This window comes from Hemitrygon akajei, chromosome 24 (assembly GCF_048418815.1).
Source record: "Hemitrygon akajei chromosome 24, sHemAka1.3, whole genome shotgun sequence".
In the NCBI taxonomy this organism is placed as follows: domain Eukaryota; kingdom Metazoa; phylum Chordata; class Chondrichthyes; order Myliobatiformes; family Dasyatidae; genus Hemitrygon; species Hemitrygon akajei.
Genome location: NC_133147.1, coordinates 916,891 through 935,326, shown reverse-complemented (window position 1 = coordinate 935,326; position 18,436 = coordinate 916,891). Strand labels below are relative to the sequence as shown.

At 41.4% G+C, this 18,436-nt stretch overlaps 1 protein-coding gene across 3 annotated transcripts in view; it reads right to left on the bottom strand.

The window, feature by feature from the left end:
* bsdc1 (BSD domain containing 1) overlaps positions 1–18,436 on the bottom strand; it is a 68,765-nt gene that overhangs the window by 38,739 nt on the left and 11,590 nt on the right. For all 3 annotated transcript variants that reach the window (XM_073028173.1, XM_073028172.1, XM_073028174.1), the window contains exons 4-9: positions 13,797–13,964; positions 10,066–10,120; positions 7,748–7,863; positions 6,092–6,160; positions 5,128–5,209; positions 2,293–2,811 (exon numbers count right to left, since the gene is read on the bottom strand). In XM_073028173.1, the coding sequence (XP_072884274.1) occupies positions 2,293–2,811; positions 5,128–5,209; positions 6,092–6,160; positions 7,748–7,863; positions 10,066–10,120; positions 13,797–13,964 (1,009 nt within the window). The remainder of the gene's footprint in view (positions 1–2,292; positions 2,812–5,127; positions 5,210–6,091; positions 6,161–7,747; positions 7,864–10,065; positions 10,121–13,796; positions 13,965–18,436) is intronic.

Here is an 18,436-nt window from a genome sequence, read left to right as displayed (position 1 = left end):
TAAGCACTCTGGGATGCAGACCATCTGGCCCTGGGGATTTATCTGCCTTTAATCCCTTCAATTTACCTAACACCACTTCCCTACTAACATGTATTTCCCTCAGTTCCTCCATCTCACTAGACCCTCGGTCCCTTACTATTTCCGGAAGATTATTTATGTCCTCCTTAGTGAAGTCAGAACCAAAGTAGTTATTCAATTGGTCTGCCATGTCTTTGTTCCCTATGATCAATTCACCTGTTTCTGACTGTAAAGGACCTACATTTGTCTTGACCAATCTTTATCTTTTCACGTATCTATAAAAGCTTTTACAGTTAGTTTTTATGTTCCCTGCCAGCTTTCTCTCATAATCTTTTTTCCCTTTCCTAATTAAGCCCTTTGTCCTCTGCTGGTCTCTGAATTTCTCCCAGTCCTCAGGTGTGCCGCTTTTTTTTTTGCTAATTTATATGTTTCTTCTTTGGACTTGATACTATCCCTAATTTCCCTTGTCAGCCACGGGTGCACTACCTTCCCTGGTTTATTCTTTTGCCAAACTGGGATGAACAATTGTTGTAGTTCATCCATGCGATCTTTAAATGCTTGCCATTGCATATCCACCATCAACCGTTTAAGTATCATTTGCCAGTCTATCTTAGCTAATTCACATCTCATACCTTCAAAGTTACCCTTCTTTAAGTTCAGAACCTTTGTTTCTGAATTAACTATGTCATTCTCCATCTTAATGAAGAATTCCACCATATTATGGTCACTCTTACCCAAGGGGCCTCGCATGACAAGATTGCTAACTAACCCTTCCTCATTGCTCAATACCCAATCTAGAATGACCTGCTCTCTAGTTGGTTCCTCGACATGTTGGTTCAGAAAACCATCCTACATACATTCCAAGAAATCCTCTTCCTCAGCACCCTTACCAATTTGGTTCACCCAATCTATATGTAGATTGAAGTAACCCATTATAACTACTGTTCCTTTATTGCACGCATTTCTAATTTCCTGTTTAATGCCATCCCCAACCTCACTACTACTGTTAGGTGGCCTGTACACAACTCCCACCAGCGTTTTCTGCCCCTTAGTGTTATGCAGCTCTCCCCATATCGATTCCACATCCTCCAGGCTAATGTCCTTCCTTTCTACTGCGTTAATCTCCTCTCTAACCAGCAATGCTACCCCACCTCCTTTTCTTTCCTGTCTATCCCTCCTGAATATTGAATATCCCTGGATGCTGAGCTCCCATCCTTGGTCACCCTGGAGCCATGTCTCTGTGATCCCAACTATATCATATTCATTAATAACTACCTGCACATTCAATTCATCCACCTTGTTACGAATGTTCCTCGCATTGACACACAAAGCCTACAGGCTTGTTTCACAACACATATCAGTGATAATAAATCTGCTTCTGATTTGTACCAAGATAACTTTGCTCCTGTACACTCAACCTCATGCACTGAAGGCCAAAGAACCTCTGCCTTCTTAACAAGCTGCAACCACATTTGCTTTTAGCAGGTGTTGTCAATGGCACCCAGGTCCCACTGAAAAATAGAAGCCCACAGTTTATTACTCTTTAAGCAATATCCTGCCTTTCTAATATTTTCACCAAATTGAACTTTACATTTATCCACTTTACCTCATGTTTTAGCCACTCAGAACCCAACTTGTGTAAATCACCATGAAACCTTTCTGCACATTACACACAATTCCAATCTATTTACTGTAGAGTTAATGATCAATAGATTTACAGATGGATACAGATCCTGAAGCCCATCAAGTCCATCCACACCCAGTTTGTCCCAATTTCCAGTGTAAGGCCAAATTTAGACATTCGTCATGTTGTTTCTTCATCCTCAATATCACAATGATTTGAATAGCTGAAGCCCAACCACTGATCGCTGCCTAACACAACAAAACGGCCAGATATTGTGGCCTGTTCATTTTCAATTTTATAATTCTCTGCTTCCTTTGTGCAACGTTATCCTGAACCTCAATGGTTCACATAGCTGGAGAGTGAGATTTAAACACAATTCTTTCAGGAGTAACTGGGTTGGACTGTACAGCTTTACTTCACATAACAAATAAACCGCTGATTACAATTATTTAAAATGCAGGATCAGAGCAAGAAATTCCATTTGATGATCTGATGATATTATTAAAATTAATAACATTCAAATGAAGTGTCACTGCTGATAAATATACCTTAACATTTTTAGTTTAATATGGAATATCAAGTAATTTTCTAATTTGATTCTCCCCCACTCCATCCCTCCTTATACATTTAGATACATTTATAATAATTACCTTTCTTTCCATTATTAGAAGGTGTTGACTTTCCACTGTCTGAATTGAGTTCATAGACTCTCAAATCAACTGGTCCATCCTCTTTAGCATTTTCCATTCTCACCGTCATCTTCGCTTCAGTTACCATTCCATCAGCGTCCTTTGTCTTTTGATCGCTTGAGGACCCATTTACATCTTTGGCCAAGGTAGAAAGCCTGTCCTTGGTCTTGGGAATCTTGGGCTTCAATTCCTGCTCAGCCACAGTGGTTTCCCCTATGTCCTCTGCAATCTCTTTCACGGTGTCCTCAGACCTTGACGTCTCACTGGAAGTGGAGATCTGGCTTTTCAGTTGGAGTTCTACAGGGCTTTGTTCAGCAGTTACAGGTTGGTCTTTCAATGATAGTTGCCTGACATCTGTGGCATCAATGCTCTGCAGCTCATCCGAGTTCTCTGTGCTGGAGCACAACACTGGAGACTGCACAGGTAACACTGCCATACGGTGAAGGTCCGTGGTTTGAGACAAAGCCCCGACAAATTCATCTGGAACAGTACAATCATGAATAGAGTCATTTCTTTCTTTCATTATATGCAACCAAATTTTAACCATGGAAAATGTACACATTCCCAGGTCATATTACTGGCTGAGAATCACTGGACAAAGTAACATCATTACGAAAATGCCATTTACTGACTTGATGACTTACACTAATAATCTCCTTTAGGCTTTTATTTACACAATTCCATGTATATTATCAGCTTTTCTTCAAGTTGAACTATTATAATTGTAAAACTGTCTAGTTTTGAGTACTCCAGAATGTCTTCCACCCACATTTAAACAGAAGATGATAACTGTACTTGAGGAACTAGCAATGGCTGAGAAACCAAATAATCTCCTCCCACAATGCAAGCTCTTTCAATAAAATCAGTTCCATCAGCAGAATGTCAGATTGGTGCATTATTTCTCAGACCATTGAAATTTCCTGAGAAAATGAGAAAGTGGTTGCACAAGTACGGTAGTAAAGAAGACTTACAGCAAGGCACTGAGTTCAAAAGTCAGGAAGTTACACTGCAGTTTCAAATACTAGTTAGGCCGCATCTTCAGTATTACATTCAGCTCTGATTGTCCCCATTATAGGAAGGATTTTGAGGTTTTAGCAAGGGTCAGAAGATGCTCACCATGATTAGAGGTCATGAGCTATAAGGAGAGAATGGATAAACCTGGATTGTTCTTTCCGGAACAATGAAGACTGAAGGTAAATCTGATAGAAGTTTATAAAATTGTGATAGGCATAGATAAAAGTAGACGGCCAGTACTTCTCCCCCAGAGTCAGAATGACTAATACCAGAGGGCATGTATTTAACATGAGGGGGTACGTTCAAAAGAGATGTGCTGGGCTGTGCAAGTGTTTTTTTTACATAAAAGAGAGTAGTGGATGCCTGGAATGCATTGCCAGGATGGTGAAGTATTTAAGTTCTTCAACAGCAACATGGAAGAGCATGGAATAGAGGAATATGTACTTGTATAAGCAGCAGAGACAAGTATAGACCATCAATTACTAGTTTGAATTAATTCAGTTCAAAACATTGTGGGCCAAAAGTTCTACATTCTATTCCAGACAGCATCTGTGGAAAGTGCTGGAAAACACTTTTTTATAAGATTTGCTTTTTGAAATATTTGTATTTTTTAAACAAACTCATATTTTTCACAATCACTGGCAGAAAGTAGGATAGCAGCTAAACGTACTTTTCATTAGCTAAGTATTAGCACATTACCCATGTGATGTAATTGTGCAACTGGTGATGGGTTTATTTTATCTAAGGAACTTATTCCTATGTCGATTTTAAAATTGATTGATTTTTCAGAGGAGCCATCTTAATCAGGCACTGGTGAGGACTAACCTTGAGTATTATGAACAGTTTTGGGCCCCTCATCTTAGAAAAGATGTGCTGGCATTGGAGAGGGTCCAAAGGAGGTTCACAAGAATGATTCCAGGAATGAAAGGGTTATTCCAATGAGGAACGTTTGATGACTCTGGGTTTGTACTCGCTGGAATTCAGAAGGATGAGGAGGAGATCTCATTGAAACCTTCTGAATGTTGAAAAGCCTAGATGGAATAGATGTGGAAAGGATGTTTCCCACGGTGGGGGAGTCTAGCACAAGAGGGCACAGCCTCAGGCTAGAGGGATGCTCTTTCAAAACAGAGATGCACAGAAATTTCTTTAGTCAAAGGGTGGTGAATTTGTGGAATTTGTTGCCACGTGCTGCTGTGGAGGCCAGGTCATTGGGTGTATTTAAGGCAGAGATTGATAGGTTCTTGATTGAACATGGCATCAAAGATTATGGGGAGATGGCTGGGAACTGGGGTTGAGAAAGAGAGAGGAAAAAAAACAGGATCAGCCCTGATTGATCTTGCAGTCTTTATTTTATTTTATCTTCAGCTTCTGACTGCTTTTCATTCATCTTAGCTTTGTTTCTCAGCTCTTTATCTAGTCTGCTTAGTAATTGTATGTTTATTTTAAAGTACAGGCAAACAATCATTAAGAATTTAAGCCTGCTCACCATGCTTGACTCCTAGAAGAACCTCCAGGATCAGAAAATAAACACAGATCCAACAAATTGCAGGTGAAAGGAAGCTTCAAAACTTACAAATCTGAGAGAGACCTGGTGTGGCACAACAGCAATACAAATGATCCCTGGACATTTTTTTAAAAACATGCTAATAACAGCTTTCAATTATCAGCACAAACAATCAGGAACATCTTTACATTCATTGAAATTTCAATTAGACCTCAAAAAGGTATTTATTTCTAACCTACAAATTACAAGCTTATTACCCACAGTAAATGTGTTCTTACCCTCTTCCTCCTCCCATCTGAGATCCTCTGAATGAGAAGTTTGCTCTGCTCTCTGCTTCAACACTATTCTCCTGCTTTCCTCCTGCAAAGAATCAGTTTTACTTAACGTGTACCAAAAATGCCACTGGAAGTTATACTATTGATAGTAAACCACTGGGACAGGTCACTGAACCAGAACTGAATATTAACTTGCCTTACCCAGTACTACCCCATCCCTTCAGCATTTTCCCCTGCCCATCGTTATCCTACCCCAGTACTGCACACAATCCATCTCTCCATTGAGGACCTCACCAACATCGCCTATCTCCATTGGCCGGTGAGGGGGCCTACTCTCTCCCTAGCTTGGAATGTATTAGGTACAAAGAGCAGGCCTGGGTGGTACTGTTTTGGTCAGCAGCAGGACGGCCACACCCACTTCCTTTGTGGTCAGTGAGCCATGTCTAACTGCATGTCTCCATTGATGATAGTGCAGCAGTTAGTGCTCCTCTCACAGCTCTAGACACAAGTAATGTCTGTCTGTGGTCTGCATGCTCTTTCACGGCTGTATGGCTTCCTCTGGGACCTCCAGTATCCTCCCCACACCCTACAGAGAGGTTGGTCAATAAACTGGCTGCCACAAATTCCCCAATATAAAGGGCAAACAAAAGGGAGTCAATGGGTGAAGGAGCACGCACAGGTCACAGACCTCCTCCTGTGCTCCAACAGTGACACAGAAAGTGCACTGCACTTTTCATTAGTAAAACCAAAACCATATTGTTTCTAACAAACAGCACAGTTGTACACATCAGAATTATTACTAGGAACATAAAACTGTACCATTTTGTTGGTGTGAAGAAGACATTTCAGGTTAAGAATAAAGTAATTTACAACCAATTTTCATGCTGGTCTAAATTTTGCTGCAACACAGCAATTCAAAACATCTAAGCATCAAGAGAAGTGTACTGAATTTGCAGTAATTACTAACCTGTTCCAGCTGATGCAATTTATAAAAGTACCGATGCCAAAATTCCAGATGTGACACTGCAGCGGGCACCTGATTACAGAAAATGAGACATTTCTATTCACAGTGCAAACACTTAGCCGGATGACTGAAACAAAACAAATGGGTAATTAATTTAGCAAAGGATAGATTCAAATTTTTGCCTGGCTGCCTTTATGCATCTCCATATTGACCTACCCCAATTCTGGGAGTTAAAAGTATTCCCTGGGCCCTTGGTGCTTACATGCATCCTGAGATGTCAAATCTCACACAATGCTCATGCCAAAGTTCTACAGTAATACAAGGTCAAAAAACACTAAAAATATAAAGGAGCAGGGGCAGACCATTCAGCCCATCAAACTTGCACTACCATTTCTTCACCTCAACACCATTTTCTTGCACTACCACCAAGTTCTTTGATTTCTATAAACATCCAGACATCTGTTGATGTATTTTAAATTAACTCCACGATAGTAAATTCTAAAATTTACCACCATATATAGAATTTTTTCCTCAGTTCAGTTCCGAGCAGGCTAACTTGTCCACGTCCCCCACGAAGACTCTTTACACTCTGCTCCATACTCACAATTCCACCAAGTTAGGTAACTTCAACAAACTGTGAAATATAACATCTAATCCTATCAGTCAAACCGTCAATATAGATTAAGGCCTAAGCACTGATCTCTGTAAAACCTACTAGTCACAAAGCTGCCAACCTGAAGGGGATCCACATTCCCACTTTTGGTTTTCTCTCAAATCCCAGTTCTCAATCCATGCAGCTATTCCCATAATAAAATCATAATTCCACCTGTTTTCAATTGGGGTCCAATTGCTTGTGTGGGACTCTGCTTAATCATATCATTCTTCACTCGAGTGTTCCACAATAGCACTGTTCATTATAGAATCCACTATTTTCCAAACCACCAATACTCCCTTATTCCTTGCTTCACATTTGACCCCTTCAACCCACAATTCCAGAATCCACACAAAACAGAATGGCCTTAATTCTTCCTCGTGTGTAGGTGGAACCTGGGGAAGTTATGTCAAACTGATACCACTACAATGGATAAGTGTAGAATTGACGGGTACAGACTTTAGTGACTCTATTTGGGTTCAACTAGTTTCGCAGCGATTGGAGATCTGGTAGAGAGAGCCTATTAAAGCATTCATAGTGAATTGGCCTTGTGTGTATTACAAAAGCCTTCAACAGGCTAGGTTTGACACATCGGCTAGTTCAGGAATCCCCACTCCATTCAGTAGATCTGCTCCCAGTGCTCAGTCATCTGAGCTACTGGCTGATTACCACAAATCATTCTTCCAGCTCAGACAACACGCTGGGAATTTACAAGGCAAGCACTGAAGGGGAAACTGCACACTCAGTGTAATATCATGCCATTCCAGGAGGGAAATAAAACCCCATCAGCAACTGCAGAGATCATGAACGTGTTTCCTTAATTATGGTCAACACTTAAAAGAAAATTAATTTTTTTAGTCAGCATTTCCTTAATAATTAAAACCTAATTATAGTTGCAGGTAACTCTTTTATTCCTGTTTAAGCCACAAAACAGAACATAGAATTTTTCCAGCAGTCTCAGTAATAGGATCAGAAAGACTAAAGTGTGTAACAGACACAGTACATACCATTTTTGTGTAAAGCGCACGGACTGAAGGGCTGTTCACCAACAGATTTGAGATTTCCCCTTTTTGATCATCAAGATTAAAACCAGCTACCCACTCATCATAGAGCTCCAAGGGTCCTGAACAGAAACAGAAAAAGCTGACAATACAAACACACTACCTACAACCCAAAGTATAAACTCAACATAGTAAGCGATCACCATTACTTCAGCATCATGATGAAGGGTTTCGGCCGGAAACGTCGTCACTACCTCCTCCCATAGATGCTGTCTGGCCTGCTGAGTTCTGCCAGCATTTTGTGTTTTTATTTCAGCATCAATGTCTGATTCACAATGTTTCCAATGGATCTGCCCAATTAACTCCAAAACCAAAGGGAAGGGCCTAATTTGAATATTACCGAGCAAGAACACTGGCACAGGAATTGGGCAAAAAACGCGTGTCAAGTGCTGCTGTTGTAGAGGATGCAAGAAGTTGGTCCTCTCTGTTACCTACAAGATTTTTCAATTCCCAAATTTCAACAAGGACAAATCCAAACACAAACAGCAGAAAACAAAATGTTGGAAGACAGGAAACAAGCTGGCAGTCTGCTCAGTTGGTAAAATTAAGTATTTATTTTACATTCTGCCATGCAATAATTCACTGAGTAGTAATTATAGTTTTCTTTTCCCAATAGATTTTACCATCATTCAGAACCCTTTGACAAGGTGCCACACATAAGGCTGCTTACCAAGTTAAGAGCCCATGGTACTACAGGAAAGTTACTGACATGGTTAGAGCGTAGGCTGATTGGTTGGAGGCAGCGAATGGGAATTAAAGGATCCTTTTCTGGTTGACTTGAGGTGTTCTGCAGGGAGTGGTGTTGGGAACACTTCTTTTTATGCTGTATATCAATGATTTAGATGATGGAATTAATGGCTTTGTTGCCAAGTTTGCAGATAATACAAAGATTGGTGGAGGGGCAGGTAGTGTTGAGGAAACAGGAGAATTGGCAACAGAGTGGCAAATACAATGTAGGAAAATGAACGGTTGTGCACTTTGATAGTAGAAATAAATGGGCAGGCTATTTTCTAAACGGGGGAAAAAATCCAAAAATCTGACATGCAAAGGGATTTGGGAGTTCTTGTGCAGAACACCTTAAAGGCTAACTTGCAGGTCGAGTCAGTGGTGAGGAAGGCAAATGCAACGTTAGCATTCATTTCCAGAGGTCTAGAATACAAAAGCAGGGATCTGATGCTGAGGCTTGATAAGGCACTAGTGAGGCCTCACTTTGAGTACTGTGAACAGTTTTGGGCTCCTCATCTAGGAAAAGATGTGCTGGCACTGAAGAGGGTTCAGAGGTTCACACAGATGATTCCAGGAATAAAAAGGTTATCATAGGGAGAACGTTGGATAGCTCTTATTGGAATTTAGAAGAATGATGGGGATCTCATTGAAACCTTTTGAATGTTGAAAGGCCTAGACAGAGTAGATATGGAAAGGATGTTTCCCATGGTGGGGGAGTCTAGGACAAGAGGGCACAGCCTCAGGATAAAGGGGTGTCCATTTAAAACAGAGGTGCGGAGAAATTTCCTTAGCCAGAAGGTAGTAAATTTGTGGAATTTATTACCATAGGTAGCTGTAGAGGCCAGGTCTTTGGGTAGATTTAAGGCAGAGCTTGATATGTTCTTGGACATGGCATCAAGGGCTAGAGGGAGAAGGCTAGGGAGTGGGGCTGAGGAGGAGGAAAGGATTGGCCATGATTGCTTGGCAGAGCAGACTCGATGGCCAAATGGCCTAACTCTGCTCCTATGTCATATGGTTTATGATGTATAGCCAGATGGATAAAGCACCACACAAATAAAACAAGTACAGAACAGCTAAGTGTGGGAATGATGTGCACAAATTTAACCATAATGGTATGGCAAAAGAACTCATCAGCACCATAATACAACTGTGCTCAAAACCTTCAAATAGAATGCTTTGGGAAACAGCATTTAACAGCTTGAGATTTATGAAGCAATAAATGATTACAGTGAAGTAGTAAGGCGGCAGAGGTTATTTCAGTTTCATTGCACTGGAGCAAGGCGGAAAATATGGAACTGATTGCATCAAGCAGCAGAAATGGAACAAAAGCAAATCTGAAGGTTGATTGGAAAGTGTACAAGATGGGCATCAATCAAGCTTTGGGACTGACCAAATGGATGGTGTTGTCTTTTACCAGTTGAGCACTTCTCTTAACTGGACTTTCAATGAGTATTTGACACCTACTGTACTGCAGTACACTTACACATAACCCACAAAAATTCTTAGGATGCAACTTGGCATCTCAAAAAGAATCTTACCATCTGGTTCATTGCAGTATGTGGCTGGATCAGCCTGAAGACTGTAAAGTCGAGCCTGAAAACCAAAACACATAGATTTAGAGAAAGAATTAATGTCAATCAGTAATCCCATAAGACCAGAAGACATAGGAGCAGAATTAGACTGTTCAGCCCATTGAGTCCACTGCAGTATTTCATCATGGCTGATCTCAGATTTCACTCAACCCCTCTCACCAAGTCCCAACCAATCAGGAATGTATCAATTTGTGCTTTGAATATACCCACGGACTTGGCCTCAACCACAGTCTGTGGCAGAACATTCCATAGATTCACCACCCTCTGGCTAAAAAAAATCCTCCTTAATTCTGTTCTAAAAGGTCACACCTCAATTTTGAGGCTGTGCCCTCTAGTTCTGGATACCCCTACCAGAGGAAACATCCTCTTCACATCCACCTTATCTAGTCCTTTCAACATTCAGTAGGTTTCAATGAGATCCCCACACATTCTTCTAAATTCCAGTGAGCACAGGCCCAAAGCTGCCAAATGCTCCTCGTGTGTTAACCCCTTCATTCCCAGAATCATCCTTCTGAACTTCCTCTGGACCCTCTCCAATGATAATACATCCTTTCATAGATAAGGGGCCCAAAAGTGTTGACAGTACTCCAAGTGCAGGCTGACAAATGTCATACAAAGCTTCAACGTTATCTCCTTGCTTCAAGGGGTATTCTATTCATTGCCAACAATGCACTTGCCTTCTTTACCACTGACTCAACCTGTGAATTAACCTTCTGGGAGTCTTACATAAGAACTCCCAAGTCCCTTTGCACCTCTGACATTTGAATTTTCTCCCCATTTAGATAATAGTCCACACTATTGTTCCTTTTACCAAAATGCATTATTATACCTTTCCCAACATTGTATTCCATCTGCCACTTTTTTGCCCATTCTTCTAATTTGTCTAAGTCCTACTGCAATCGTGTTGTTTCCTCAGCACTACCTACCCTTCCGCCTATCTTTGTATTATCCGCAAATTTTTCCACAAAACCATCGATTCCATATTCCAAATCATTTGCAAACAATGTGAAAAGTCGTGGTCCCAATACTGACCACTGAGGAACACCACTAGTCACTGGCGGTAAGCAGAAAAGGCCCCTTTATTCCGACTCACTGCCTCCTGCCTGTCAGCCATTTCTCTATCCATGCCAGTAGCTTTCCTGTAACACCATAGGATTTTATCTTGTTAAACAGCCTCATGTGTGGCACCTTATCAAGTGCCTTCTGAAAATCCAAGTAAATGATATCCAGTGTCTCTCCTTTGTACACCCTGCTTGTTTCTTTCTCAAAGAATTCTAACAGATTTGTCAGGCAAGATTTCCCTTTACAGAAACTATGCTGACTTTGAATTATTTTGTCATTAGTCTCCCTGAAACCTCATCCTTAATAATAGACTCAGACACATTCCCAGCCACTGAAGCAAATTGTCTTATAATTTCCTTTCGTTTCCCTCCCTTCTTAAAGAATGGAGTGACACTTACAATCCTCCAGTCCTCTGAGAACATGCAGAATCAAGTAATTCTTGAAAGATCATGAGCAATGCATCCGTTATCTCTTTAGCAATCTCTCTCAGGTCTCTGGGATGTAGTCTATGTGGTCCAGGTGACTTATCCACCTTAAGACCTTTGAGCTTGCCTAGCACTTTTTCCTCTGAAATAACAATGGTACTCACTCCTTCTCCCTGACAATCATGGACCTCTGGCACACTGCTAGTGTCTTCCACAGTGAAGACTGATGCCAGGTACTTATAAAGTTCACCTGCCATTTCTTTGTCTGCCATTACTACCTCACCAGCATAATTTTCCATTAGTTCAATATCAACTCTTACACTCTTTATAGAACTGAAAAAACTTTTAGTATCTTTATATTATTGGCTAGTTTGCCTTTGTATTTCAATCTTTTCCCTCCTTATAGCAGTTTTTAGTTGCCTTTTGTTGAATTTTAAAAGCTTACCCATCACCCAACTTTCCACTCACTTTTGCTACCTTGTATGCCATTTCCTTGACTTTTATGCAGTCCTTGACTTCCCTTGTTAGCCACGGTTGCCTACTCCTGCCATTTGAGAACAACTTCTGTGGGATGTATCTACCCTGCGCCTTGTGAACTATTCCCAGAAACTTCAGTCATCCCTGCTCTGCCACCATCCCCACCAGTATTCTTCTCCAATCTACCTGGGCAAACTCCTCTCTCATGCCTCTGTAATTCCCTTTATTCCATTGTAATACTGATACAGTGAGTTATGCTTCTCCCTCTCAAATTACAGTATGAACTCAGTCATATTATGATCTGCCTCCCAAGGGTTTCTTTACATTAAGCTTTCAAATAAGATCTGGGTTATTACACAACACCCAATCTAAGACAGCCTTTCCCCAACCAAGTAGGCTCAAGCACAAGCCCACCAATCTAATTGTGCATTAATAATAGTCTGAACTATTGTTCCTTTTACCAAAATGCATTATCATACATTTCCCAACACTGTATTCTAGCTACCATTTTTTGCCCATTCTTTCAATTTGTCCAAGTCCTGCTGTAATCACATTGGTTCTTCAGCACTACCTACCCCTCCACTCATCTTCAAATCATCTGCAAACTTTACCACAAAGCCATCAATTCCTCTAACTAAGTCATCGACAATGTACAAAGTAGCAGTCCCAGTACTGACCCCTGAGGAACACCACTAGTCACTGGCAGCCAACCAGAAAAGGCCCCTTTGTTCCCACTCGCTGCTGCCTCCTGCCTGTCAGCCATTCCTCTATCTATGCCAGTATAGCTCCTGTAATACCAAAGGATTTTATCTTGTTAATCAGTCTCATTAAGCAGTCCCATTAGCCCAAAATGACCTATAGCCGTCTAAACCTTTCTTGTCCATGTGCAATGTGCCTGCCCCACCTCTGACAGTTCATTCCATATACTGACCATCTTCTGGGAGCAAATTGCCCCTCAGGTTCCTATAATTCTCTTTCCTCTCAACTGAAATCTATGCCCTCTCGTTATTGATTCGCCAACCCTGGGGAAATAACTGCGCACATTGACCCCATCTTTGCTCCTCATAATTTTATACTCTTCTGTATGATCACCCCTCATATTCATATGTTCCAATGAAAACAGTCCTGACCTGTTCAACCTCTCTCCATAACCTAGTCCCTCAAATCCTGACATTTTCATTAATCTGCTCTGCACACTTTCCAGCTTATTAGCATCATTTCTATACCAGTGACCAAAACTAAAATCAATAATCCAAATGCATCCCAAATTTCAGCAAAAACAATTCCAATTCAATCTACATCTTGTACAACTTGTGTAACATCCCAATATCGGTACTCAGTGCACTGCCTGATGAAGGCCAAAAAACAATCTTCACCACTGTCTACTGGTATTGCTAGTTTTCAAGGGAAAGGGGTCAGATTCAAAAACATAAATTAGCACAAAAGGTTATAGAAACTCAGCACTAAATACAGTATAGCTAAAATTTTCAACTTCTAATTTTTGAACACTTGAACAAGCTACATTCATAAAAATTGCATAAATTAACAGACACCCATTTGCACTTTCAATCATCATCAGAGTTTGCCAGATATTTTGGTTCACTCCTTTACACATCCCTCACACCTCCCAAAAATACTTGAGTACTCCAGCCTTAAAAAGTCCTGAAGCCAAGTAGCTTCTTTAATGCTAACACTGGAAACTGCTCAAGGTACCTTAGTACTGTCGTAGAGTTCTGTGGTGCCAGAGGGTGTTGCGACCAGAGTTATAACATCACAGTCAATTGTTTTGTCTGGAGGAGGTGCAAACGTGTCTGAGAGGACTCCAAGAATATTGGACAATCCTTTCTTGACTTGCTGCCCTGCTCCTGTAGAGGTTTCCGCCTGCAAATGGAGATCAAGATAACATCTATATAATTCCTCATCATTATGGGCCATGTCATATGACATGGGCAATCATGGTCTTATGATTCTCACCTGCTCTCATGATTTCATGGTCTTATGACTATGACTGTTCTTAGCAAATTTTTCCACAAAAGTGGTTTGCCATTGCCTTCTTCTGAGCAGTGGCTTTACAAGGTAGGTGACCCCAGCCATCATCTACACTCTTCAGAGATTGTTTGCCTTGCATCAATAGTTATATAACCAGGACTTGTGATATGCACCTGCTGCTCATATGGACATCCATCACCTGCTCTCATGGCTTCATGCGACCCTGATCGGAGGGCTAAGCGGGTACTACACCTTGTCCAAGGGTGAACTGCAGGCTGGCAGAGAAAAAGAATGCCATCTCCACCCCACCATCCTCCATCTAATATGCTAAATTAGTGTGTGTGCCCTTTCCATCACGTCACAACCTCTAATAAAAAAGTCAGGCTCTCAGGTGATGATTACAAACGTTGGAGCTTTATCATCATAGTTAGGATGGATCAGTGCCTTGGGCAGTGGTGCAGCATGGAGAGTTTCAGATTCCCAGGGTATTGAAATTGGTTCTGGGGGAGGTGGGACCTGTAAAACCAGATGTTCTACACCTGGGCAAAACCTGGATCAATATCCTAGGAGGATTGTTTGCTAGTGCTGTTGGGGAAAGTTTAAACTAATATGGCAGGAGGAAGGGAATCCAGGCAGAAAAAAGTAAGCAACGTAGACAAAAGCAAAAGTTAGAAAAGAAAAAAGCTGGAGTGGAGCACAGAAAACTCAAATGCAAGGGACAGAAAGGCGACTAGATTCTAATAGAATAATGAACAGAAATGCACTTTCTCTGAATGCCCATATTCAAAGTAAGGTCTTGTTGGGCAATTTCACAGGGCAGTTAAGAGCCAAATACAGGCCTGACTAAGGAAGGCTAACAGATTTCCTGGAGAGCACATTTGGAAATTGTTAGTTTATACTTGATTGGCTAATTGGCAGCTGCCAATAAAAAGTTAGGGCCAAGCAGAGAGGCTGTTTTTGAATGGACAACTGAGGCTTTGGTGTGGAGAAATGGGGTTTCAGGTAGGGCTGGGGTATGCTCCTCTTGCAGGGCATAGGAAATCAGGTAGCTCTGATAAAAACTACACCTGTGAGGAGATGCATCCAGCTGCAACTCCTTACAGACTGTGTTAGGGAGCTGGATGATTTATGAACATTCGGGAGGCTGAGGGGTTGACAGAAAGGAGTTACAAAGAGGTAGCCACACCAGGGTTGCAAGATGCAAGTAGCTGGGTGACAATCAGGAGAGGGAAAGACGAATAGGAAGTCAGTGCAGGGCACCACTGTGGTCTTTCCCCTCAATAACAGGCAAACAACTTTGTATACTGCTAAAGGGAATGACCTACCAACTCAGATCTATGAGTCTGAGTCTTGGGGGGGGGGGGGGGGGGGGGTGGATGAAAAGGAAAGCCATGATGGTAGGGGATTCAATAGGTAGGGGTATAGACAGGAGATTATGTGACTATGAAAGATTCCCAGATCATATAGTCTGAAGTAGGGTCTCAGCCCAAAACACTGACTATGTATTAAGTTTCATAGATGCTGTCTGATCTGCTGAGATCCTCCACCATTTTGTGTGTGTTGTTCCAGATCATATGTTGCCTCCCAGGAGGCTGTGCCTCACTTAGTCTAGAGATTTTTCAGTAGGTGACAAAAAAGATGTGGCATATTTATATTTTAAAAAGGTGTTAGACAAGGTTCCTCATTATAGGATCATTCAGAAAGTCAGGAGGCATGGAATCTAGGGTAACTTGGATGTGCCCTATCTCTATACATAGATAGAACTAGGCTGCCCAAAACTTTTGCACAGTACTGTAATTTTAAGCATTGCACTGTACTGCTGCAAAAAAAATTCATGACGTACTGTATGTGAGTGATGATAAACCTGATTCTGATATGAGTCTCTATTGTAGACAGAGTGGAAAGGGGGCAGGGAGAGGGGAATCACGGTTAGGGAGAGGGGAAAAGAATAGGGAGGGAGTGGGAAGTACCAGAGAATCATTCTGTAATAATCAATAAACAATTGTTTGGATTTAAATGATCTTGCCTGGTGTCCCAGGGCTGTGTATGTCTGCACCTGCGCCACCTCACTGCTGCCACTCCTTCTCTGCCCCGTCCCACACCCCTCCCACAGTGCACCACTCTCGCCATTTCCAACATCCTTTGCTCCCACCAGATTTACAAACTCGCTCTCCACTCCATGTTGACAAATACAGTACGGCACAAAAGTCTTAGGCACCCTATCTATATACAGTGCCTATAAAAAGTATTCTCACCCTCAGAAATTTTCATGTTTTATTGTTTTACAACACTGAATCACAGTGGGTTTAATTCAACTTTTTTGACACTGATAAAAACTCTTCCATGTCAAAGTGAAAACAAATTTCTACAAATCGGTCTAAATTTTTTTCAATTATTAAATATAATAACTGATTGCATAATTACTCACAGCCTCCAAGACAGTATTTAGTAGATGCACTTTTGGCAGCAATTACAGGCTAGAGTCTGTGTGGAGAGACCTCTATTATCTTTGCACATCTGGACACTGCAATTTTCCCCATTCTTCTTTACAAAACTACTGAAACTCTGTCAGATTGCATGGGGATCGTGAGTGAACAGCCCTTTCCAAGTCCAACCACAAATTCTCAATTAGATTGAGGTCTGGACCCTGACTTGGATATTAACTTTGTTGTTTTTAAGCCATTCCTATGTATGCTTTATGCTTGGGGGTCATTGTCCTGCTGGAAAACAAATCTTTTCCTAAGTGGCAGTTCTCTTGCAGATTGCATCAGGTTTTCCTTCAGGATTTCCCTGTATTTTGCTGCATTCATTTTGCCCTCTACTTTCAACAAGCCTTCCAGGGCCTGTTGCAGTGAAGCATCACCACAGCATGATGCAGCCACTACCATGCTTCACAGTAGGGATGGTGTGTTTTTGATGATGTACGGTATTTGGCTTACGCCAAACATAGCATTTAATCTGATGGCCAAAAAGCCCAATTTTGGTTTCATCAGACCATAAAAACTTCTTCCAGTTGACTTCAGAGTCTTCCACATGCCTTCTGGCTAACTCTAGCCGAGATTTCATATGTTTATTTTTTCCTAACAGTAGCTTTCTCTTTGCCACTCTCCCATAAAGCAGCAACTCGTGAAGCACCCAGGCAACAATTGTTGTATGTGCAATTTCTCCCAACTCAGCCACTGAAGCCTGTAACTCCTGCAGTTGTCATAGATCTCTTGGTGGCCTCCCTCACTAGTCCCCTTCTTGCACAGTCATTCGGATTTTGAGGACAGCCTGCTCTAGACGGATATACAGCGTTGCCATATTCTTTCCATTTCTTGATGATTGATTTACCTGCAGTCCGAGGGATATTCAGTGACTTGGATACAAGAAAATTTCCATCTCCTGACTTGGTGTTTTTCAATAACCTTTTCATGGCATTGCTTGGAGTGTTCTTTTGTCTTTATGGTAAGGTGTTTGCCAGGACACTGACTCACCAGAAGGTGGACCTTCAGGCACAGATGTATCTTTACTGCAATTAATTGAAGCACCTTGACTGCAAACAGGTCTCCAAAACCAGGTCTCCATTTAACTAACTGTGTGACTTTTAAAACCATTTGGCTGCACCAGTGATGATTTTGTGTGTCATATTAAAGGGGATGAATACTCAAGCAATTAATTATTTTATGTTTTATATTTGTAATTAATTTAGATTACTTTGTTGACATGTGGCCAAGTGGTTAAGGCGTTGGTCTAGTGATCTGAAGGTTGCTAGTTCGAGCCTCAGCTAAGGCAGCATATTATGTCCTTGTACAAGGCACTTAACCACACATTGCTCTGCGACAACATCTGTGCCAAGCTGTATCAGCCCTTGCCCTTCCCTTGGACAACATCGGTGGCGTGGAGAAGGGAGACTTTCAGCATGGGCAACTGCCGGTCTCCCATACAACCCTGCCCAGGCCTGCACCCTGGAAACTTTCCAAGGTGCAAATCCATGGTCTCTCGAGACTAATGCATGCCTATTAAGATCACTTTGTAGAGATCTTTTTTCACTTTGACACAAGTCTTTTTCTGTTGATCAGTGTCTTAAAAAGCCAAATTAAATCCAGTGATTCAACGTTATAAAACAATAAAACATGAAAACTTCTGAGGGGTTGAATACTTGTTATAGGTACAGTATATATGCCTAATACTTTTGCATAGCACTATAGATTTTATGTTAAGAGTGGCAAGTTCCTGGAGTTGTAGTAGAGGCTGATATAATCAGAACATTTAGAGGATGCAACAATGGGTACATGGATATAAGGAAAATGGAGGGGTATGGGCTATGTAACAGGAAACTGTTAGATTGACTGTGGAGTAGGTTAAAGGGTCATCACAACATT